General features: G+C 36.0%; 1 protein-coding gene across 1 annotated transcript in view; it reads right to left on the minus strand.

Moving 5' to 3' along the window:
* Window positions 1–25,587, minus strand: part of LOC112413693 (uncharacterized) — a gene marked incomplete at its 5' end in the record, with an annotated part of 187,147 nt that overhangs the window by 79,813 nt on the left and 81,747 nt on the right. The window contains 3 exons of the mRNA XM_024765735.1: window positions 13,813–13,976; window positions 19,139–19,391; window positions 21,410–21,628. Coding sequence (XP_024621503.1) covers window positions 13,813–13,976; window positions 19,139–19,391; window positions 21,410–21,628 — 636 coding nt within the window. The remainder of the gene's footprint in view (window positions 1–13,812; window positions 13,977–19,138; window positions 19,392–21,409; window positions 21,629–25,587) is intronic.

Consider the following 25,587-nt stretch of genomic DNA (forward strand, 5'->3'; position numbering starts at 1 on the left):
CTGTCATTTACATATTTACATGAAAAAAAAAAAAGTTAGTCTTACTCTTTATAAGTAACAGAGAGAGAATTTAAACTCAGAGTTCTCTCCAAAGTTCATTTTATTCCATCGTCTGACTCTTCAGTGAAAATAAAGGACACAACACATATCTTCACTTAACTAGATCCTTTCCAAAATAGTAAAATAGATTTTTTTGACCCTTCTTGCCAACTAAGATGCATGTGTCATTTTCCCCCCAACTATTTTTCATTCATCACATAGTGGAAATGCAGTCAGCCTTCTGTATCTGCAGGTTCTATACCTACAGATTCAACAAATCAGGGATTGAAAAAATTTTGAAAAAGAATTCCATAAAGTCCCTAAAAGCAAAACTTGAATTTGCTGTACACAGGTAACTATTTACATAGCATTTACATTGTATTAGGCATTATAAATAATCCACAGATGATTCTAAGTACAGGTGACCCTTGAACAACATGGATTTGAATTGTTCAGATCCACTTACACACGGATATTTTTCAATAAATACATTCACCCTTCCTATGTCTGGGTTTCACATCCACAGGTTCAGCCAATCATGTATCACAAACTTAATACACAATCCGCAGTTCTACAGTTCATTGAATCCTAGGAGGTGGAACCCCAGGATTTGGAAGGCTGACTACAGGGCTTGAGCATCTTATCTCCCAGAACCAATCTCCCATGGATACTGAGAAACAACTGAAAAAGCAAAACTGCCACCTGGCGTCTCTGATGGTCCATATGGCTTGGTACCATCTTGAAATGCAACTACTATTCTTACTATGTTTGGAGATTCTAGGTCAGCAATGTGAATGATTTGCTAGTTGTCTTGTTAAACAAGAACTAGGCTTTACCATTCTCTTAAGCTTGTTTAATGTAACATTCATCTTTTCCTTTTAATGGTGGTAAGATTTAATGTAGTTAAATTACTGTCAATTTGCTGCCATAAACATTTTCTATATGAAGATTTTAAGTGCAGGATTATCAACAATGCAATTAACTTTGAATTAATTAGGAATCACAGTCCTGTTTCTGCTAGCTTCTGCTCCTTTTGCCCAGGAAATGTCTGTCTCCTCTTTACATCTCCTTCATTCTGTGTGAAAGAATAATTATACAACATCCAAGCCAGGATCTACAGGATGGTAAACAAATGCTTTAACAGAGAACAAAATGGCACATTGGAATGTGGAAAGCTGTATGAAGGTCAATTATGTTTTATTTTGATTTTTAATTTTTTTTTTTTTTACCATTTTGAGTGGCATTTCCCAGTGAAAAGCTTCACTATGGGTTGTGAATGAGTCAACTTACCAACCTCTATTAGTTTTTAGCATATTTCTCAGCTCTATAGAGCCAGCTTACACAAACAAGGAGAAAATAGTCTATGGTCATAGTCGTATATGCAAAATTTAGAAATAAATTGAACGTTGATAATTCTGTAATTCATTTGATAACATAATCAGTCAAGCAATATAACATTTATCCAAAAGTGAATTGTTTTATCCTTTTGGATATTTATGCAGTCCATACTGATCAAATTTGGTGAACATCTATTAAATATTCACTTTTTTGGTTCTCTTGAGAAAGTTAATGATTCCAGCTAAATGTTAGAATAATTTCTATTAAGATAAAAAATGTAAAAACAGTTCCAATTTCATAAATAAATCGGGCACTGGTAGACATCGATGACAAAGAGCAGCAGACTATTTTCTCTGTGTATTTACAGTATTAGAATTGTTCCATAAAATGTTAAATTTCAACTTTCCATGATCATATTTAGTTATGAAAGTTTGTTATTTTCAAATAGGTTAAAAATAACACAAATACACGCATGTATTTTCATATTTTTGCCATTTTGGGTATGTGTGTATAAATATCAGATTGAATTGAATAAAATTGAAGATACTGGATCATATTGGATGAAAGAGAGAAAAGGAGAAAAGCAAACATGGAAAGAATTCTATTGATTAGTGAATCTAAAAGGAGAATACACAAGGTCATTGCACTACTTTTGCAACCTGTGTAGGTTTGTTTTTAATAAAAGCTAAAATTTTATGATATTCTACTGAAATACACATTACATGGTGATGGTTGAAAATTTTAATTTCTTTTAACAATACAACTATTCAATATGTCTAAAAATTTTACATTTTTTAATTTCTTCAAAATGTAATTAAAAGAGAGACTACATTCCACCTGTTCGTAAAGCCTTAGGCATTATTGTTTATAGAAATAGGTCACATATTATGCCACAGGTTCTGGTGATGGACAATGAAACAAAGTAATTTACAAAGTCCTCTGCCCTGTGTCCTACATTTGAAGCAATTCACTGCTTGATGAATGGCAGAAGCTATTATGTTTGGTTCACATCTGAATGTGGGTCATTTACAGAAACCTAGCATGTGACATTTCTTTTCAAGCTAAAAAGGACAAGTGTGAACATTTAGCTAATATAGTATTTTAAGGATCATGAAAAGGATGGAAGCTATGACTTAAAATAGCTCTAAATTCAAAAAATATATAAAAATGAAGCAGAATCAAATATGATTGCGTATTTCTAACTCCAAAAGTTACAAAAGATTTCAGCAGTATGGCTTTATACATATTGTAGTCAATGTGCTTATGATTTAACTTTGAAAGCTACTTACCTGCTGGTGTAAATACATTAGACTGTGGCATGTACAGCTCTGAATAGACAGCATGTAAACAGTCAAGCTTCTTATAGAGTGACAAGCATATGCTTGCTAAAATTCATTCATTCATTTTTTTAATATTTAGTTTTTTTTTCTAAAATACAAATATTCTTTAGTAGAATTGTTGAACACTTTAGATGAGGTGTGACACTGAAGTGCTTATATGTATGGAGAAAGCTTTGGTTGGCTTTCTAGAAATACGTGAGCAGTCACCATTCTGTTTAATAGTAATTAAAATCCAAATGGCTTTGGTATGAACTTGTACTAAATGGAGAAAAAGGGAAATACAAGGAAGCCATAAAGAAGAGAAAAAATATAAAGAAGGAAAAGTAGTTTTAGTAAAAGGAAAAAGAAACTCAGAAAATAAAAATGTGCATGCAATGGGAAATAGTGAAGAACCACCCGCATCCCTCCACCACCATTTCCAGAGACAGTCCTGTCACAGGGTTCTAGTTATGAAGTGTATACCCTTCAATGTATGTGTAGAGTCTCACGTTTGTAAGGGGAAAATCATCCTCCTAATTCACTCCTCATTCATGTATTTACTTGGTCAGAAAATATTCACATGTGTCTATCAAATGCCAAGTACTTGGTAAGTGCAACCAGTAGGGGAGGGGATAGGGGAAGATTCCTGGAAGGAGGTGGAAAGGAGCCCTCATGACTCACAGAGTGATGGGGAGGTCACAGAGTATTAAGGTTGTACAATGTGGGGAAGGCATGGCCCCAATCAAGAGACCTCATATTTGTAAGAGTAATAGGAGCCATTAAAGCAAGAAGAGATTTTTTTTTAATTAAAAATGATTCTGGTGACAGTGAGAATAGATTAAAAGGGGCAAGAGGGAATATAAGAAGACTAGTTGAAGGCTGCTGTTACAGTAAGTCATGGGAGAGATTAGGGCATATTGGACAGGGAAAGGACCCTATGGATGGAATGAGATGAACTGGTTCAAGAGCTAAGGAACCACCAGAACCTGGAGAAGGTTTGTATGGAGGGTGAGAGAGAGAAAGTGTTTGAGGACACCTCCCACGTTTGTTTGTTTTTTTCTTTTTTCCAGAACTGGATGGGTGATCTTGCATTTACTGATATAGGAAACCCCTTCCTTCCTTCCTTCTTTCCTTCCTTCTTTCCTTCCTTCCTTCTTTTCCTTCCTTTCCTTCCTTCCTTCTTTTCCTTCCTTTCCTTCCTTCCTTCTTTCTTCAGAACTGGATAGGTGATCTCAGCATTTACTGAGAAAGGGAACCCTACGTGAAGAAGTGATCTGGAGCAGAAAACAATGAGTTTCTTTTCAGAATGTCGATTTGGAAGTCCCATTGACATATATACGTGGAGTTGTCAAAGTTAATAGAAAGTTCTAAATTGCTTAATTAAATTCATATGTATCTTGAAAGAGCTAAATTTTAGAACTAAACTTAGCTGCCTAAATTACAAATCTGTTAGAAATATACAATTTAAATCAATTAACTTGTTCCAAAGGAGCAGATCAAGGTTTAAATTTGATTTTACTACTCACATTTTAAAGATAAATGAAAGAGTCAGAGAGGTTAAACTATTGCCAGAGGACACACAGCTGGTAAGTAACAGAGCCAAGATTCAAGCCAGATATTGAACCACTACATCACAGCCATTCATCAGGCAAATATTAACCACAGATGTGAATCTTAAGTAATCTTATTGTTAAAAAAATTAAGAAATATGACATAGAAGTAATATTGCAGTTTGGGGAGTTGCAAAGACTGCGTAAAGATAGGAGTTGCAACCTTAGGCAAATGACTTAAAGTCAATGAAGGCTTGGTTTCTTCATATGAAAGGAGATGACAGTAACTGGTCCTGAATCACAGACTCAGTCTGAGGTTTAAGTGAGGTAATCTATATACTGTATTCAAACCAGGGTTGGCATATACAGTAAGTGCTCAGGACACGACAAAAATTACTATTCAGTAACTAAAAGGAAATCATTAAAACTTTTATTTGTAATCTCCATTTTGCTGGTCTGTATGGCATGTGATGGAAGTTTTTGGAACCTATACTTGGAGATTCTGAAATTATTATGAGAGCCAATAATATATTTGTTAGGGTTAGAATTCTATTCTTTCTCACGACCACAAGGGTCAGCTCTACGAGTTCATACTGTCTTATATTGCACTGAGGGAATTAGGTTATGTAGATGCATCAGGTTTACTAGGGAAACCCAAACTAGAAAGAGTAAGTGAACCAGAAGAACTTATGGCAGTGTTTTCTCAAATCAAACTAATCTGTGAGGTCTTAGCCACTAAGAAAACACAGGGCTGATAATAGGTCCTAGTCTCATGATCAACATCGATAGCAAAGGTATTGCTCAAGCACTTAACCCAGACTTAAGGCTGAGACACCTTCTATCATTTGTGCTGCTGCAGGATGACAGCTCCATCACAAGTGTGTCCAAGATCAGCAGAAACCTGTCTGCTGTTTTGAGCATCTAAGCATGCCACATATTAGCCTACTTACCAGATCATTAAAGAGAAAAGACTACTCAGATAGGGAGGAGGGGTGTAGGGATTTTGGGATAGTGGAATTGAGTATTGGCGAGAGGGGAGCTAGAGATCATTCTGCACCTATGATGTGGTCAGCACTTCCCAAGGTGCTTTGCATTTCTTACATACAGTGCCCAAATGTTTTGCATTTCCCCTGCTATGTGCATCATCATGACCCTTTAAAATTTCTCCTTCCACACTGCGCTGTATTTTTAAAAAATTGGCTGTTGCCAAAGAATTCAAACTAAAACCCTATCCTGATCACTTGGATAAATCAAATTAACACACGTGAGAGCCATGTGTGTCCCTTTTCACACATCTTCATTATACTCTGGATGAGTTCAAAATAAAAAACACTTGGGAGCTAGTGTCATTTGAACATACAGACTGTGAGCCCCATTTTATCTGAAAGAGAAGGTGTATCTTCATCACGTAGATATTGTATTCATTTATTTGTTCATGTTTTTAATCGAACACGTATTAGTTGTGCGTCCGTTGTATTCCAGACACTTTTCTGGGTCCAGAGAGGAGACTGGTGAATTCTAGAGTTAACAATCTTGCCTTCAGTCCTCAGTCCAGAGTTTCTAGTTATTTTGCCTCTATAGTTATTTTTCAGTTTTAGTTGACTACTGATGTAACATTTAAAATACATGGTTCAATTCTCATATCAGACAAAATAGACTTTAAAATAAGGACTATTAAAAGAGACAAAGAAGGACACTACATAATGATCAAGGGATCGATCCAAGAAGAAGATATAACAATTGTAAATATTTATGCACCCAACATAGGAGCACCTCAATACGTAAGGCAAATACTAACAGCCATAAAAGGGGAGATCGACAGTAACACATTCATAGTAAGGGATTTTAACACCCCACTTTCACCCATGGACAGATCATATTTATGTACATGTAATCCTCACTGGCTTGTGGCAGCAAACCAAAATTGTTGCTCTTTTTGTTTGATTATTTGTTTGTTCAAGTGTTTTAGTGATAAGTAGAGTGAAAATGCTTCAGGAAGATTTTGAGAGATTATACATAATGCTAAGGCAGAGAAGTGGAGAATAACATTGGCTTGTACACATTACGCTATAAGGTGCAAGTACTTACACGGAAGTGAAAAAGGAAACTTCATGCCCCATGACCTAAAACAAACCGAAACCACGAATTTGGACTGTGCCAACAAGATAATCTACACATTTATCACCTCATTCAGGTACATATACTGTCTTAACACCTACCTGCTATTGGTCAGAACTCACAAACCCACTTTCCCACAAGCTCTGGATTTAAATAAATAAATAAACAAATAATAAAAGGAGATCCAGTAGATTAGTTTCTCTTATCCTAGAGTTATAGAAGCAGGCTAATTTACCAAAACCCAGTTCACCAAATGACTGATTAACAATTTAGACTTAATTGACCAGCTTTTATTTTATTCTTATAAGAGAATATCATATCAAGGAATGTTCTGTTTATCTCTGACCCAGCTTCTTGCAGCTATAGATGGGGACAGTTGGAGTAGAAATAGACCCTTCTATTTGCAGAAGAAAAGATGGAAGGGGAGTCAGGATATAGCATGAAGTCAACCGCCCACATCAGAGAGCTTGGTTATGGGGAACAGGGGGAGGATACTGATGGGCTTTTGGCAAATGGGTAATCAGTGAATTGATCTGGACCCAAAGCAATGAGCCATTTTGGTTACAATCTTTCAGTTTACTGGAGCTGACACAATGTAGCATCTGAATCTTTTAAAGAGGTCTATTCCTACACAAGCATGTCAAAGTGTGCATAGTTCATTTCTGCCTCTCAGGGCATAGAGTGCCCATAAATCAGTGACAATTTAAGAGGGATGAAAATTATTTAGCAATATTTAGAGCTTTTTCCTTTACATGGTAAATAATATTTTGCCTTTAGTAAGGAAAATTGTAAAGAAGATTGATTCCGAAGTGGAAAATCTTTGATTATCTTATACATATTCCCTAGACAATGAAGACGCTCATAATATTCTCATCAACATCTGTCTTTAAGTTATTTTAATCTAAATTAACTTTCCTAAGTAATAAATGACAGTAGCTAAAACTTATAAGGCTATTCAGAACTATTAAGACAATGATCAAGAAGACATCAGTGCCCCAAATACTAATTAACTCGAGTATCAGTCTTTCAGATTTGTGTACTGCTTCCAGGAATATAAAAGACTTAACAAATCTGTCATTTAAATTGTGGTTTCTCATTATCTGCATATTACAAAAAATATGTGTGCAGCCTATAGATCTTTTGGACTATTCAGATAAAGAATTTAGAGTTAAAGTATCCACATAAAATCAATAGAAGCTTTACTTGGAAGAGTTACGAAGAACGCTGCAAAGCTAAATATACAGTAAACAGTCTGAGAGGTATAGGTGGTCATTAGAGTTTCTCCCTTATGCCAATGCCTGTAGATGACCATCTATAAAAGTTTGGTAAAAAGGAAAATTAAAAAAAAAACAACTCTGGAAAAGAAGAGCTCTATCACATCCAAAACATAAGCTGATGAATTAAAATTACTTCAAAGAAAAACCAGTAAGATAAAATGGCAAAACAGTTAATATCTAAAGATAATACAAACTTAAAGAACAGACCAGAAAAATAAAAAATAAAAGGATGTCTCATTTAGATTTTGACACTGTCCACATCAAATGAATTCTACATAGCTTATGAGAAGGAATTTAATGAAAAAATGTCCAACTTAATAAAAATAGAAGCAAATAATTGTAAAATTTCTGAATGAGGAAAGATTATTTTGATTAAGAGATATTTAAAGTCATAAAAATGATCAAAAGACTTTACTGTATATGGATTATAAATATCTACTTTTTCAAAATAAAAAATTAATTTAAAAGATAATTTTCAAATGGAGAAAGTATCCACAAGCATTAATACTGTTATTATATATTAAACTCATATAACTCAGTAAGAAAAACATTTAAATACTCTATAGAAAGAACGGCAAAAGGACACTTAAAAGGCAATTCACACAAGAGGAAAATATAAATGTATGATAAGCATATTGAGAATATTTAGTGACTAGAAGATGCATGCACATTTAGAAAAGGATGAGATTTCATTTCTTCCATGAGATTATAAAAGGTTCACACGTGATGTGAACACAACTTGCTAAGTTTCCTCATGTACGGCTGTGGAAGCATAACTCTATACAACTTCTCTAGAAAATAATTTCACAATAGTTATCAAATGTCTTGGAAACATCAAACTCTCTGAACCAGAATTTCTGGGTCTCTAGGACTCTATTCAAAGGATGATTAAAAATGGGAACAAGACCCTGAGGCTTAAGATGTTCATCAGAATTATTTATAAGATGCACAAAAATGAAAATAATCTATTGTCCAGGAATAAAGCAATACTTAAATATTTTATACTGCTTATATGGTATAAAATATTATATAGGCATTGTATGTTCATGAAATAACATGAAAATATCATATAACATTAAGTTTGAAATCAACATGTATCAGAGAAAGAAAATATCATATGATATCACTTATGTGTGGAATCTAAAAATGATACAAATGAATTTATTTACAAAACAGAAATAGACTCACAGACATAGAAAACAAACTTATGATTACCAAAGAGGATAGTGGGAGGTGCGGGGGGGGATAAATTAGGAATTTGGGATAACATATACACACTACTATACATAAAATAGATGAACAACAAGGACCTACTGTATAGCACAAGGAACTCGACTCAGTATCTTTTAATAACCTATAATGGAAAATAATCTGAAAAAAAATATATATATGTATAACTGAATCACTTGCTATACATTTGAAACTAACACATTATAAATTAACTATACTTCAATTTAAAAAAACAAAAACAAACATAAAAATCAACATATAAAGTTATACTTACAGTACAATTTCAACTTTGTAAAAATAAATATACACAGGAAAAGACTGAAATAAATTTATCAAAAGATTAACAATGCTTTGTTTCGATAGTGAGATTATTGATGCTTTTAATTTATTTTTTGATTCTTTTCAGTAGTTTCCATTTTTTTACTAAATAACATATCCTTACTATAATAAGGAAAACCATTAAAAAGATCAATGCTTTTTTTACAGCTACAAAATCCAGTCAAAGTAATTACACCCAGCTCAAGAACCTCCTTGCACAGAGGCAAGGAACCAGCATCCCGGTCAATTCTTCTCCTAGAGCTATGGAAAGTGAGAATTTTTCTAGTAGAAACACTTCAGCAAGAAATTATTCAGGCTTTTGGAGAAATGAGATCCAATCAGCCAAACTCAATAGGGTCCAATCTGGAGCTTACACAGCCAGTCCCCATAATGTGGAGCTTCTGGTGCCCAGAGCTAGACAAAATGCTCTATTAACATCCTGCACCACAGCCTTGATCTTCTTTGTACTTCCTTTATGCCAGCGGTGTTATCACATTTTGACAGCACTGATTCAAAAGCCCAGAAGAGTTAGGAGTGTTGCTTTAACATCTGGAATAGGAATGCTAACCTAAATCAGTCAACATGCACACATCCATATTGGGATTTTTTCACTGAGATGAGTTCTTATGACTTCTGTTTCTCTTTGCCTACTTTTATGTCAGAGCAAAACCCCATTTCATTGATCAGATGCCTGTGATGGTGACAGTGCTTGCTTCATAGAAGAGTTGGGCTGCCCTGCTCTCCACCATCTCAGAAAAAGAGAGTTTAGAAATATCAGTAAAGAGAGAATTATTCAGCAGACATGTTGGAGTGACTTTATTTATTCGTATGGAAAATACAGGTATTTTCCCCGTTGGATACAACTGTAAATTTATCATCACCCAAAGGACTCTTAAGAGCATCTACTTCTGAAATACAAACAAAACCTGCTTACGGTTACTGAGCATGCCTAGTTCTGACGAGACAGGTTAAGCACAAAGACAGTGAGGGGCTGGGGGGAAAGAGTGAACAAAACTTGTTTATTCCTCCTGAATTTTGTTTTAGTTTCATCCTCTATGATGTCTGGACACTTCCTCTTTCCTTAATCATTTCTTCATCCATTACAGATCTTCCCACACCTCCTATCAACCCTTCCCCGTGGGGTAATCTTTCTGTTTTATTTTAAAGCAAACAACTATTTGTTTAGGTAGCAAAAGATTACATCCCAGTTATTTGGTGCATAAATTCTGTGCTTGCATTTTTTTATACTTTACAAGTACTCTTGATAATAAAAATGTAGACTTTGGAGCAAGCAAAGCATCGTTGTAAACATTTATCTTATTTTAAGTGAGAAGAGATATAGTGATATGGGAATGAAAGAGACCTACCATGACCCGATCATTTTTTTAATCCTACAAAAGTCTAAACAACATGATACACTATTTTATTTCTTTAACCCCTCTAGGAAACTCTAGTCATATTAAGTAGTAGTTACACTTCATGTAGAGCCTCTTGTAAGATCTACATATACGTGTTACACGAGAAAATGCCTAAAATCCAGCAAGTGAACATCATTGCCTAAAGCTACACGACAAGTTAGTGAGCAAATGAAAACTGAATGACCACAGAAGACTTTCTTCCCTTCCCCAGGAACGTAAGCGCTCAGGAAAGATGACATGCAGTGCTTCTGACATGTCCAAATATAAACCAAGACTGTGCCTAAACAACGTGGATCCCCTGACAATTAGACAACTTTACTACCCCTATGTTAGTGACCAAAGAGCCCCATCAGAGAATGATCAGTCTACTGAAGGAAAAGTTAAGGAGTGAATTCACCTCCCATTTCATAGAAAATAATAATGGCTATCAAATGTGCTTGCATTTGCAATTGTCCTTATCTCTTTACCTATCACATCAAGAGATAAGACTTTTTTCTCTAAATCCAAGGTTTGTCATCACATGTACTCAACCTCGGATCTTCAGAGACCTTGCTCAATCAATCATCCTCCCTTGCTTAGACATCCTCCATATTTCTCCTTCTTTTAGAATTATCATATAGGCATATTAGTATATTCAAACCACACCCATATTAAAAACCACTCTTTTTAAAAACCTTTTTTCCAACCACTCTCCATTTGCATCATGGTTTTGTGAAAAGAATTGGCGGTAAGTCTTGACTTGGTGTCCTTCACTCAGCCCACTGCAATCTAGCCTCTACCCTACAAAGCAATGAAACTCAAGGCTTCCTCCACCCAAATCTGTAGTTTATATTGTTTTCTCTGAGCTCTATACTCATCTATACTAACGTCTTATGATATATTTTCCCTTGTCAATATCAAAGATATCTCAAGGTCAATCTGAGGGAAAATTTAACCCATTATCTCCTCTAAATGTTTACTCTCTGTGTCCTATCTCTAGGAATGCTACAGTCATCCACCCATCTGCCCAACTCCAAAACTTAAGGTTCTACTAAATGTTATCCTTTCCTTCACCTTCCAATGAGCCCAGTAGTTACATTGGGTCACTTAACCATTTCTTAGATATGGCTCGACTGTCCATTTCCTGTGTCATTCATTCTCTTTAGTTAAGGCTTTTGACACTCTTCGCCCAAACTATTAAGACAGCTTTCTAACTAGACGTTCCTGCTTTCAACCTTGTCACTATGAAATCTCATCTTCTTTTCTATGAGCAGAGTGATCTTCCTAAAGTTAAAGACATTTAAAATCTTTCAATATTTGCACTTTATCATTAGAACAAATTCAAGCTCCAGAACACAATATTCAAGACTTTTCTCATCTGGTCCTTGACTATATTTCTAATTTCAACTCAGCCAACTGCCCTCACCCTATATCCTATACTCCAGCCATATTAAAATACTTTTGATTTGACAAATATATTTTCTCATAACAATATGTTCTTATACCTCTTTCCTTCACCTGCAAACATGTTTGTTTTTCTTCTAGCTAAATTATATTAAAACTTCAAAACTTATTCAAGAGTTATATTTCAACTGAAGCACTTGGCTACTGTCCCTATGCACCTCCAGACCTGGGTTGGTTCCTTTCCTCTATGCTCCCAGAGACTCCTATGTTGACCTCTTCCTAGCACTTTTTTTTTTACTTATGTAAAACACTTAGCATGAAATCTACCCTCTTAACAATTTTTTAAGTGCACAGTATAGTACTGTCAATTATAGGCACAGTATTGCATAGCAGATCTCTAGAATTTAATCATATTGCATAACTGAAACTTTATGTCTGTTGAATAACAACTTCCTATTTCTTCCTTTCCTCAGCCCTTGACAACCATTATTCTACTCTCTGCGTCTGTGACTTTGCTTTTTTAGATATCTCATCTAAGTGGAATCATGCAGTATTTGTCCTTTGATGACTGGCATATTTCACTTAGCATAACGTCCTCAAGATTCATCCATGTTGTTACATAATTCAGGGTTCCCTTCTTTTTTAAGGCTGAACAATATTCCATTATAAGTATATACCACATTTTTCCCCATTCATCTGCTAATGGACATTTAAGTTATCTCTACAGCTTGGCTATTGTGAATATTGCTGCAATAAAAATGGGAGTGCTAATATTTCTTTGAGATCCTGATTTTAATTTTTTGACTAAATCTCCAGAAGTGGAATTGCTGGATTATATTACAAAGCAACAGTAATGAAAACTGTATGGTACTGGCATAAATACATACAATAGAGCAACAGAACAGATTAGAGAGTCCAGAAATAAATGCGTGCTCATCAACTGATCTTTAACAAGGTACCAAGAGTACACAATGGTAAAAGGATGGTCTCTTCAACAAATGGTGTTAGGAAAATTGGATATCCACGTGCAAAAAAATAACCCTATATAAAACCATCCACAAAAATCAACTCAAAATAGATTAAAGACAAGTATAAGACCTGAAACTACAAAATTTCTTTTAAAAAAATTTAGGAGGAAAGCTTCATGACATTGGTTTTGGCAATAATTTCATGGCTATAAAAATGACTTTTAAAAAGCACAGGCAACAGAAATAAAATTGGACAAGTAGGACTGTATCCAAATAAAAAGCTTCTGCACAGCAAAGGAAACCATCAACAGAGTGAAAAGTCTTCCTAGCACTTTTTATACTGCCTTATATTTGTTACTTTTCTTGTTTTTCTTCACCCACATATTTTGCTTGTTAAATTAATGACCTGTCAAGCCATACTCAATGATATTCAGGATCAAAGTTGAAGGAGGATTCTCCTACTGGTGATTTTGGCAGGGGTGGGGAGAGAGGGGAGAAAGTGGGTTAGAAGAATGAGGAAAAGAGAAGTTTAGACAAGCGTTCCAGGAAATTTCCCAGAATGTCATTGTGTATCATTGTGTATTACTCCTTGTTTCCTGTAGGTCCTTAGTTTGAAGAGACAAGTATAATGATTTAGAGCAAAATTAGTTCTCCCTATAATGGAGAAAAAATTTCTCCAAAAGAAATAATTTCCCGGCTGGTCTTCATGACCGTAAACACACAAGAAAGAGATTTCTGCCTTTGACGTGGAGACGTGGTTCTAACTTCTTCAACTATCTTCTCACAGCCCAGTCATAGAACAACAAGACTGGAGGCTGAACACTCAGAGGAATGGAACCACTGAAACATCTTACCTGAGACAATACAAATATAAAATCAAAGATGAAATGATGAACAGGAGCACGTAAAGTAGCACCGTGAGCACCCCACCAAGGATTCCTGATTGCATGTTTTTTTCAAACATCCAGTACAGCTTTGCTGCATCAGCTACAGGAGCCTCCCCGTCATGTGAAAGCCGCTGACAAAAGAAGATACAAATTAAAAAAATAAATAAATAAAATAAGGGTGAAAACACTGATCATCAAGTTAGATTAATTTAAATACACAAAGACCAACTGAGAGTATAATTTGTTTTTAAATTACATTTTCAATGTGCTGAAGATATCAGATCTTCAGCTGCAGGAAGAAAAAGACTGGATTTGCATGGTTGGTTTCCCCGGATTTTCTCATTTTCCCTATAGGCGTTTAAATGTGTGCACTCTACATGCAATCTATAAAGTAAAAGCCATGTTTTATTTATGTACTATTAACTTCTGAATTTAATGAGCACAAGATATGAAGAAATTAAATATGATGGTGGAAAGATTCTTTTCTCTCTGAAGCAGATTTGAAAGGAATTTAATTTGTTCTATGCATGAAATAGATGGCTTATTTTAGAAACTTATAAAAGTTATCAGGCTACTTAATGTGATCTTGAAAACCAAAGTTTACATTAGGTCAATTTAATAATAAGTCTTTATTTTAGACAAGGAAAAGCATATTATATGTTGGGTTAGAAATAAATACAAGGCAATGAGGTCTTTAAAAGCAAATATAAAATGCTGTGTACCTCAGACATTGCCGTATGACATCTTTGACCTTTAAGTTTATAAAATATGAATGTTCGCTAATTATGACTCTCATGATCTCAAGTGTAAGTCATGTGCCATATAAATGTAAATAAGGTATTTTTTTCGCCAATGTAAGAGAGAAAGACGAATTTCTCTACTTTTTAAACTGACAATTATATAAATATAGCTTAGTAGGGCACGTTTAAAACTAATCCACAGTACACAGGTACAGATAAAAACAGAACCCTAGATAGGTTAATGTGTATTTTCCCTACACCAAAATATCCGTTAGTGATTGGGCAGTGATAGAATTCAGCTGTTCTGACTCTCGACTGCTTCTTCCATCACCACTGCAGAACTTTTATTTTTATGCTCTCTACTTGTTAATCGGTTTACCATGCGAAATGTGAGCTCGTCGCTAGGATTTTAGGCAGCAGATCTGTAAGGGTTACCATGAATTTCTCCTATTCCATATCTTCCCTTCTGCTGCTTTTTGAAAAATAAAGACATAGACATGGGATTCGCTGATGAAACAGACCAAAAAATGATATATGTTTGATGCTGATAACATAATCTAATCAATATCTGCTAATCATTCATCTGACCCACACGTATGGTATTGAATGCCTACTAAGCAACATTAAGCTCTGAAGATAAAAGAGTGAATAAGAGTACACAAAAGCCCTACCTTCTCGGAACTTACATTGAAGTGGGGATGGGGTGGAAAGCGAATGATAGTAAACATGTAAGTAAGATGAAGTAACATACATGGCATATTAGAGAATGATATTTTGAGGAAAACTGTAAAGCAGGAAAAACGTATAGGAGGAATGAGCTGTGTTATTAAACATTTTGATCAGAAAAGGTATCACCGAAAAGGTGTTATTTGAACAAAGACCTGAAGGATATAAGGGAATGAGCCATACACCTCCCGAATGGTATTGATCACACACTGAATATTTTGATTCCCCAACTACATTGTAAGTTCCTGCTTCGACCACTGGGGCAGTGGTGGTTACATCGTGTATCATTCACACAGCATAAGTACCATCACTTCATTATAATCCTCCTGCTGGTTTGTTTTATACGTATGATGCCTTAGATTTTCCAGTTTCTTCCCAGATGGTCTCTCATTTGACTCTCTCAACAAACTGTGAATTGAGTAAGGTAGGTGTCACTATTTATGGGTATTCTTACTGTTTTGTAATTCATTGAGGAAATTGAAGCCTGGGGAGGTTGACTGATCCAACGCCATATGGCTGACAGCAAATCTTTTCCCTACTTTTTATCTAGACAAAGGCTCAGTGAGAGAATGAATTTATGAACCCAGCGGAATTACTGAGCATAGTATCATGGATGGGGGTCAGAGGAATGCATTGCCAACCTCTGAATCAGCAAACTGAGAGACAGGCAAACTGTTATCAGCAACATCAACAGCCAATCAATGCTTCAGCCTCCAATCATTCCACCTGCTACATATCCTTTAGATTTCCATGAAAAAAAATGGATCCAAGACAAAAATTATTAGTGAAAGTAGGTAGCATCTCTCCTGACCGGCCAACTGCAATCAAACACAGATGATTCTGAGCTTTACCTGCTAGAAGGAAGTGCTGGAAGAACTGGGAGGTATGAACTCAGGCAACCTGAATTTCATTAGTGACACTTAAACTACGATAACCATGATGCCATGTGGAGCAGTAGCTGTCCAACTTTAATAAGCACGAAAATCATCTGGAAGTCTTGTTAAAACCCAAAGCTGGGCTTCCCTGATGGCGCAGTGGTTGGGAGTCCGCCTGCCGATGCAGGGGACGTGGGTTCGTGCCCCAGTCCGGGAAGATCCCACATGCCGCGGAGCGGCTGGGCCCGTGAGCCATGGCCGCTGAGCCTGCGCGTCCGGAGCCTGTGCTCCGCAACGGGAGAGGCCGCAACAGTGAGAGGCCCGCGTACCGCACAAAAAAAACCCACAAAAAAACAAAGCCCCTTCAGAGGCTGGCCCCATTCCCAGAGTTTTTACCTCAAGAGTGAGTGAGGTACAGGGCCTGAGATTCTGCATTTCTGCTAAGTTCCCAGGTGAAATTAATGCTGTTGGTCCAGGGACCTAATTTTAAGAACCACTGCTTTAGAGCAGATCTTCTCAAACTTCAGGGTGCTCTTTATCACCGTAGAGCAGGTTAAAACACATCTTTTTATTCAATTGGTGAGAGTATCCAAGTACGGACTCCAATGCTGCTGATCTGTGGATCACATGCAGCTTTCGAGTTTTCTTAAAGACAGCAAAAGTGGATGTCATCGGCAATGAAACATGATGGATTCTAACTAGAGATCAAATACTGTGCAGAGTGGGAATGAGACGTCAAGCTTTTCTTTCCAAGTGGAGAAAGATATGGGTGTTACACTCATCTTATTAGAATCCAAGTCAGCTTCCATCAGGTTACAGACTTCTGAACTGGTTCGGAGATGGCCCTGCTGGAGGTTACTTTCCTGTAGATGACATCAGAGACCCCAGAGTAAATTAAGACAGCTCATTTTGTCAGCTGCCTTTGATACAGTGGACTATTCAGCTAGTAATCTCTCTAGGGGACCTGTCTGGAAGAAGGAAAGCCATTCCAGGAGAGCTGCCGACTTTCCTTATGAGGAGATCTCAGAAGATCATAAAGGACAGTGGCTCATCCTCCCAGACGGCTTCCCATGTGGTGTTGCAATAGGACCAAACTGGCCCCAGGAGGAACTGTGAGAGGCCATGGGCTATGGTCCTACTGGAATGCGGACAGCATCCCTCTCTACATCTCCTGCTCAACAAACCTTGATGGCACGGTCTCGTCCTTATGAACCTGGAGTCTAATCAGAGGGGTGAAGGAACTTAGGATGGGGTAGAAAACACGACCACTTCTGACTGACAAGGCTCCCTCTTCTGACCTGTCATCAAGGTGGTCCATGGTACTGAGGCTTCAAGGGTGGTCACAGGTTAGAACCTGAAAACAAGCCTTCCAAGCACTGACAAATTTTCCTTGGCAGGGAGACTAGAAGCTAGGTACTTTGGTAGGCTCGATGTTCACTGTTTGTTTTGATAATATTAAAACGACCTACATGGTTGCAGAGTCACCTGTCACATTTGTCTGCAGGTTCTAAGCAGAGGTCATTCCACTCCGAAATAAAAAGTCAGAATTCTCACACAAGGCCTAAAAAGTCATTAGTGGACTCAGTACATCAAGGACCCCAGTCTTGTTGAGAGCAGCCCAGGAACCTTGAGCAAGTGAAAGCCAGCCTAGCAAACAGCCAAGGGAAGGGAGACACCCTCTCAGTAGAGGGTCTATCACCTTGTCACACTGTGATTTGGTCCATGGAACCAGCATCCTTGGCAACATCTAGGAGTCTGTTAAAACGCAGAATTTCAGGCCCCACCTGCGGAATCAGAATTTGTATTTTGATAAGATCCCCAGGTGATGTGCAAGCCCATTAAAGTTGGAGACACACTCTTGCAGCATAGCACGGCCTGAGAGATAGAAGTAAGAGCAGCAGGCTTTGCAGATCCGAACCTACCACAGCACCACATTTTCATGGATGTGGAGCGGACAGCAGTTTGGTCTTCAGTTCTAAGAGCACATGATTAATGGTAGAACCCATTTCAAATACTGTGAGTAAGCAGAGTCCATCAAAAATCCCATCCCTATGATCTGCTGGGCACAGTGAATGTAGTCTAAACACATATATAGCGGCTGGAAACCTTTCTTCTGAAAAGGAGAACTACACCAGTTAAGGACTATTATTACATAAATTTAGATAAGTTTACAAATGAATATTTGATTTAGAATCATTATTAGCATTTTTATACATAATCATATGTTAGTACCTCATTCTTTCTTGGCCGCTGCATGGCATGAGAGATCTTAGTTCCCCAAACAGGGATCGAACCTGTGCCCCCTGCAGTGGAAGTGCGGAGTCTTAACCACTGGACCACCAGGGAAGTCCAGTACCTCATTCTTAATTATGAAATCCTAAAACTGTATATTTTAGAGTGAAGATGCACCACTTCGTCATTTCATAAACATCACAAATGTCAAAATAAATGCCTAAGGAGTAACTTTAAAAATTATTTATTACTTAGAAATGTTTAAAAAGCTCTTATTCTTCTCCTTGAGTATATCTATTATGAAAGAGTATTACATCAAAAGGAAATAAATAACCTAACAAATTAAAGGAACTACTGCACGATTACTTTTGTATAAAGTTTGGCTGTGAAAATCCTTAATATTAAAAAAAAGTTACCAAAAATGTTACAAAAGAAAGTTTCTTTGCAATAATGTTGAAAATGTACCAATTAGTTTAGATTTGATCTCCAACATTATTTTCTACCCATTTTGCAAGTGTTTCTTTAACATAGCTAAAATTACACTTAAAATGATTATATTAGACATCCACAATTTTTTATTACGAAAAAAATGAATAACTTCAATTTAAGATGAATATTGAATTGTACATGACTATTGAAACTTCCCGTGTCAACTGATTTGTACACTAACGTTACATTCTATGTCAAGGACTCATGTCCCGATTATTTTACTTGACTTACCCCCAGGATAGTATCCACAATAAACACTGCCAGTGGGTCCAGAACTGTCCATAGTCCCATGGTGATGATTAACTTTGACAGGACATCAGGGCAGAAGGCAAACAGTACCTGACAGCCCCATCTGATCAGAACCAAGGGAAGTACCACTGCGTTCAGCATTAAAGGCCCCATCACAACGAGAAGCAACTCTTCTCCGATGCGAATTAAAGAGCTTGGGTAGCAGAGCTCAACCGCGAGGGGGGAAAAATGGAATCTATGGGAAAACAAAGCAATCACATGTGTGCAAAGGAGAAGAAGTCTATAAAATGCTGCATATACAAAACACTTTACGGAACGAAATGCTTTCTTTTTTTTGTAGAGAAAATTTGACACTTAATAGTACCCCAAAATTAAGTGTTAGAAGTCTTCATCTTTTCCTTAGAAACTCCTCAACCGCTCACTTTTGAGGAAAAGGCAAATTCTACCTTGTTCATTGTGCTTGTAAATTTCATATGCCATCATAGAAAGGATATCATTTTGATCCACTGAGCAGAGCATTCTTTAGACTAAGGACTGCCCAGCAGGTCACACATACTCATTAATAGGCTATTTGAAACTCAAAGTTTATCAGTGGACTTAGTAATGACTCAATCTCTAACAGAAATCAGAAATATAAATAAATCTCATAATTCTCCAGAATTTTGACATCACTGATTAATTTTGTTTGTGATTCCTCTAGCTAGACCCCCTAAATACAACAACAACACTGCTGACAACAAAAACATCTAAAGGGACAACTTGACCTAAGGCTTGAATCCAAGGTGAGCCCAATAATTCAGGCAGCCTTCACCCAGGCTTGGGCACCCTCTTTCCGTGCAAAGTGAGCCTTTGTTGACTCTAATTTTTCTCTCCCCTGTGTTTCAGCCTTGTAAAGTTATTTTGTAGTTAATGCTGCTTGTGAATCTCAGCTCTCTACTAAAAAGAGTTCTTACCAGCTTATCAGCTCTCTACTAAAAAGAGTTCTTCATTTATTCCATTCCTTGACCTTTGCTCTGAAGGCAGTTTTTATGCTTTGTTCTTAGGCTGTTGTGAATATCAAATAAAATAAGGTGTACACATTTCTTAGCAGAGGACCTAACAGAGTAAAAGCAGAAAAAATGCTCACTGTGGCTGTAGCTATTGTCATAACTACAATGTGACATGGAGCTAATGTATGATTCGAGCCTGCGGAACTAGGCAATAGTCAACAAAACATCCTAACGTATTAGGTCCTCTGTTGCTTAAGAAATTGAATGAGCTGAGCTACCAGGATATTTTTTTGCAGTCTCATTTCATTAACAAGCAATAAAGATAGAGCTTCCTTTTCTACTGAAGAAATAAGAGAGCAAATAGCAAAAAGCAACTAGCCCAAGCATATAATATTTATCCTTTCTGCTTTAGAAACTCTCACACAAAAGAAAGAAAAAAAGAAAGAGGAAAGAAAAAGAAGAGAAGAAAGGAATATAACAGCTATATAAAATATAAAATTCTGCCATGAAAATACAGTTATTTAGTATATTTAAAGTTGCATATTCTATAATATATTCAGAAATTTGTGATTTAATTACAAAAGATGATCAAAAACACACACATATTTCCTCTCAAAGTGTCTTAAAATAGTTTGCAGCCTTCTTAATTGAAAATATACACACATCTTTATTTTTATCTGTACCATCTACATTTGAGAAAATGAATTTTACTTGTATTGATATCTATCTGTTGGTCTATCTATAGTGTCTCTGGAATCATGTTTATGGAGAGATAACCTTTAAAGTGTCATCTTTTTCCAGAGGATAATGGCCCAGAATGCTGCCTGGGCTTGAGTTCAGTAATTGTTTGAATTCAATCATTTTGCAGAAGAAGCAATCTTTGCTTCTCTGAGTATAGGTGATAAATCATACTTATATTACTTCTAAAATACCTTCAGCCTAAGTCACTCTGATAAAATCAAAATAGGATAAAATATTGTTGCTAAATTCCTTTTTGGATTCTGCTCAGATATTAGAACATAGTTGAATCTGCTAAATTTTAAATAAATATTGATGTACCAGTTAAGTATTTGTATATACAGGCCCAAAATGAGAATATAACTGTAATAGACATTCCTGCTCTTAGATAAAGACATTTTTGTCTTCTCAAATCATACCTGCATCTTAGGTCTTACGGTAAATGGATGGGAGAGGAGTTTTTTACTTTCATTTGGCCTCTCAAGATGAAAATGCATTCCTTTGACTGTCAGGGGAAAGCACTCACTTTGTAACAGGAATTGAAATGGCCTGGAGGAAAAGCCACTGGCTGAGGTAATGCAGGTAGAGCCTCAGGAACCAGAGAGAAGCCGTCAGCAAGATAATGTACCAGAAGCTCTGGCTTTGCCATTGAGCGAACTGAAGTTCTGAAAACACTGACGCCAGCACAAAATAGAGATGCTTGAAGAATTCTCCAGATCCAGTACTATCAGCTACTGAAGAACAGCTACAAACAAAGAAATAATAGATAAATTCTGAGCTTAAGTACAACCAAAAGTAAAATATTTTGCGAATAATAATAAAGACATAGTGAAAGTAAAATTGAATGAAATTACTTCTGAGCTACCTGGGACTCAAACTAGCTATGTTCCTTTTTGTTATAATGGATTACTAAAGGGGAACATAAAAATACATGGATATGGAAATGCAAATCAAAACCACTAGGAGATATCTCCTCATACCTATTAAAATGGTTACTATCAAAAAGAAAGAAAAAAAAGCCAGAAAATAACGTGTTGATGAGAATGTGGAAAAATTGGAACTCTTATGCACTGTTGGTGGGAATGTAAAATGATATAATTGTTATGGAAAACAGTATGGCAGGCTCTCAAAAATTTAGAAAATACAACTACTGTATGATCCAGCAATACTCCTTCTGGGTATTTATCCAAAAGAATTTAAAGCAGGATCCCAAACAGATATTCGTACGCCTATGTTCATAGCAGCATTATTCATCAAAACCAAAAGGTGGGAAAAGCCTAACTGTCCATCAAGTGGAATATTATTAGCCTTAAAAAGAAGGAAAAAAATAAAGGAAGGAAATTCTTTCCCACGCTACAACATGGATGAACCTTGAGGACATTATTGCTAAATGAAGTCAGCCAGTCATAAAAAGACAAATACTGTGTGATTCCACTTATAGGAGGTGCCCAGAGGAGTCAAATTCAGAGACACGGAAAGTAGAATGGTGGTTGCCAGGATCTGGGAGAAGGGGAAATGGGGAGCTATTTAACGGTACAGAGTTTCAGTTTTACAAGACGAAAAAGTTGTGGAAATGGGTTGCACCACAATGTGAATACACTTAACACAACTGAACTGTACACTTAAAACAGTTAAGATGATAAATTTTTTAAAAAATAAAATAAAGTAAAAAAACATGGTAAATTTTATGTTATGTGTGTGTTACATTTTTTAAAGAAATATGGAAATAAATTATTATAACAGTAAACTTTTTTTAAGCTTTAAAATCTATACCATAGTCCTGCTTACCTCACCTACTCACAATGATCCCTCTTTATTAAGATTAGATTTAATTATTCGCATATAATCTGTTCAAAGTTAACTATTTCAGGTTGAAAATTGAAATGAGTGATTAACATACCACTAAAAACATATGAACGAGAATTCAAAACTTAAGAACTCTTGTATTCTTTAACACAATACTGACATTTTCTGTTGAAACTAAACATTAAAGAGCTACATACAGTAATTCTGATTTAGCTCTGGTTTCCTCTCTCTGTTTTGTGTTGATGGCAAGAGATGTTTTCAAAGTTTCTAAAATTGTTTGCAAAAAAAAAACAAACAAGGAGGGGTTGGGGCCTGAAGCAGAAAGAATCGTCAGTGTTCATGGGTACTGTGTTTCTTTTGGGGGTGATATTGTAAAGTTGACTCTGGTGATGGTTGCACTAGCGTGAATATCCTAAAAACTTTAAATTGTACACTTTAAATAGGCAAATGGTATGGTAAATAAATTATATATCTCAATAAAGCTGTTCAAAGAAAAAAGCTAAAATAAAAAAAAATAACAGTTTGTAAGAAAAAAGATGAAGAGCCTATCTGAAAACATCTGTAGGGACAGAACTCATTCCCCACCCATTCCCATGACTATGTGCAGTGCGTATTCAGTAGAGTTACCATAGCTTTGTGACTGAAGTACAAGCTCTAGAATCTGACTGGGTATGAAATTCCTTTCTACGCCTTTGTTTCCTCATATGGAAAAAGGAGATGAGAATAGTACCAATATTCCAGTGTCAATATGACAACCCAGTTAACAGGTATAAAACACTCTGAACAGAGCTATTCCTAGGCTACTATCACAAAATAATAAACACTCAACAATCTGCTTCTCCCTCATTTTGTCTTCCTATATTTAGCAGAGCTACTTTGAAATTAGCTGGCTTTCCACCAAGCCCAAGAAATATATGAGATCTGTCTAAATGATTATATGGTTCTTTTGTTTAAAGAGATTTAAACATGGACACGCATATATTTGTTATTTAAGTAAAACTGTAAATATCATTGGTATATACTATCATGGGTTTAATAAAATGTCGGTTTTATTAAACCAGTAATTGATCTTTATAAGAACTAGGCTCCAAGTTCCCGGATTAACTTGTCTAATTCTATTCTAGAATAATTCAGCAAATTCCTCAAACAAAAATAGTCCTGATTATAAACACGTTACCAAAGGAGAAGCTGGTACCATAGTAAGTAGTTCAGTGGCTTAGTGACTAACCACAGCAGTTCAAGGCATTGTAGGAACATTAACAGAAATGGAATTCATAGACAGATTCCAAAGATTTTCTATACAAAAGCTCATCTCTCTCTGAAGACTATCAAACATAATGACATTGTATCACCAAAAGAAGTTAAATAATAGAAACAAGAGTCTTTGGGAGGGAAAAGAGAAGAAAAGCGAAAAACTAACAACATAAGTAAAAGAAAACCCATTATTCCCCTTAAAATACCAATCCATGACTTTAGCTTTTTGGGCTGCACAGGGCTAATAAGGCACTGAACTTGACATTGACAATTTATTTTGGTTGTTCTTGTGTGTATTTTTCCATAAAGGTGTAGAGCATCATCTAACTGAAAACCATGTGCCGGCTTTCTACTAAGTATACGTTTCAGTTACTCAAACGAGGAATAGTTAAACAGGAAACAGACCCCCAAGAGGCTTTGGTTTACCAATGGTAAAATTGTCAGGAGACTGACTCTCTTAAAGAAGGATTCCAGAATACTTTATTACGTTTACCATCATGTGAAATGAAACCCAGGACTTTCTACACTGCTAAAGGAAAATATTCTGTGCATGATCTCCTCTTCAGTTAATTATTCTGTCACTGTTTTGCCTCTTCAAAGAGAAGACAAAATCAAACACAGATTTGGCATTGTGTTGTTAGCAAAAAACTGGAAAATCTCAAATGATGCAAAACAGAAAAGACAGTAGCTTCTTTGACCTTTGGAAACTTCCACTGTTCTTTTCATCTATTGACTAAGCAGCTTAAATATTTATGAACAGAACCCACTATCAAGTCATACTTTTACCATTAGTTTCACTGATAAAATGTTTCCCATCCACATTCAGATCCACGTTATTTGTTTATGGGGTGTTTGATTTAGGATAAATAACACCAGAATTTCACTGTGTACCATTTATATCTAAGTCAAAATATTCAATTTTCTTGCACCTAGTCAACACAATTCAGTATTTGTTTTTGTTTGTTTAACGATAGTAACTATAGCATCTGGATTTAAAGAATTAGGAAAACCTTGGCATCAATCACTTAGAGTTTAAAAAACTAGATACTGCAAAGTTAGAAATTAATAAAAGAATCAGTTGATGAAAGATGATGCCAAATAAAAGGATGTATCAAAAAGCTCATTAGTTGAACACAGCTAGTCAAGTACAGCCTTATAAACAATTCCTGAATAACAAGAAAATCTGAGTCCTTCTCTCTTAATCATTTTGAACTTGCACCTGAAATCTAAATGTGCACCGACATAAAACTGCATCACAATGCTCTCTCCATATATTGTTCTTAAAATAGATTTCATTCAAAGGACAATTCTGCATCCATGTTTCCAAACTGTCTTGAAAGAAAGCGTCTTTTTCATTCTTGTATACATGCAAGACACACTATGGAATGCAGTGCCATAGTACAATATCTTCATCCACATTTCAACTGTTCTTTCCTTCCTCTGTAATCTTTCTTGGTTATGTACAAAGAGTATGATCATCAAAAGGATAATAAATGGCCTCTGCCACTGGGGTGTGTAATACGTATAGTGGGAATTGATTTGTTGGTTATGAAGGCAGCCATAGAGCACACAGATCATTGCAAAATCACATTGAGGCCAGCAGCTACTCCTCCATTCGTGCAGGCAGCTCCTCGATCGCTCACG

The sequence above is a fragment of the Neophocaena asiaeorientalis genome, unplaced genomic scaffold (assembly GCF_003031525.2).
Source record: "Neophocaena asiaeorientalis asiaeorientalis breed wild unplaced genomic scaffold, Neophocaena_asiaeorientalis_V1.1 scaffold1215, whole genome shotgun sequence".
NCBI lineage: Eukaryota > Metazoa > Chordata > Mammalia > Artiodactyla > Phocoenidae > Neophocaena > Neophocaena asiaeorientalis.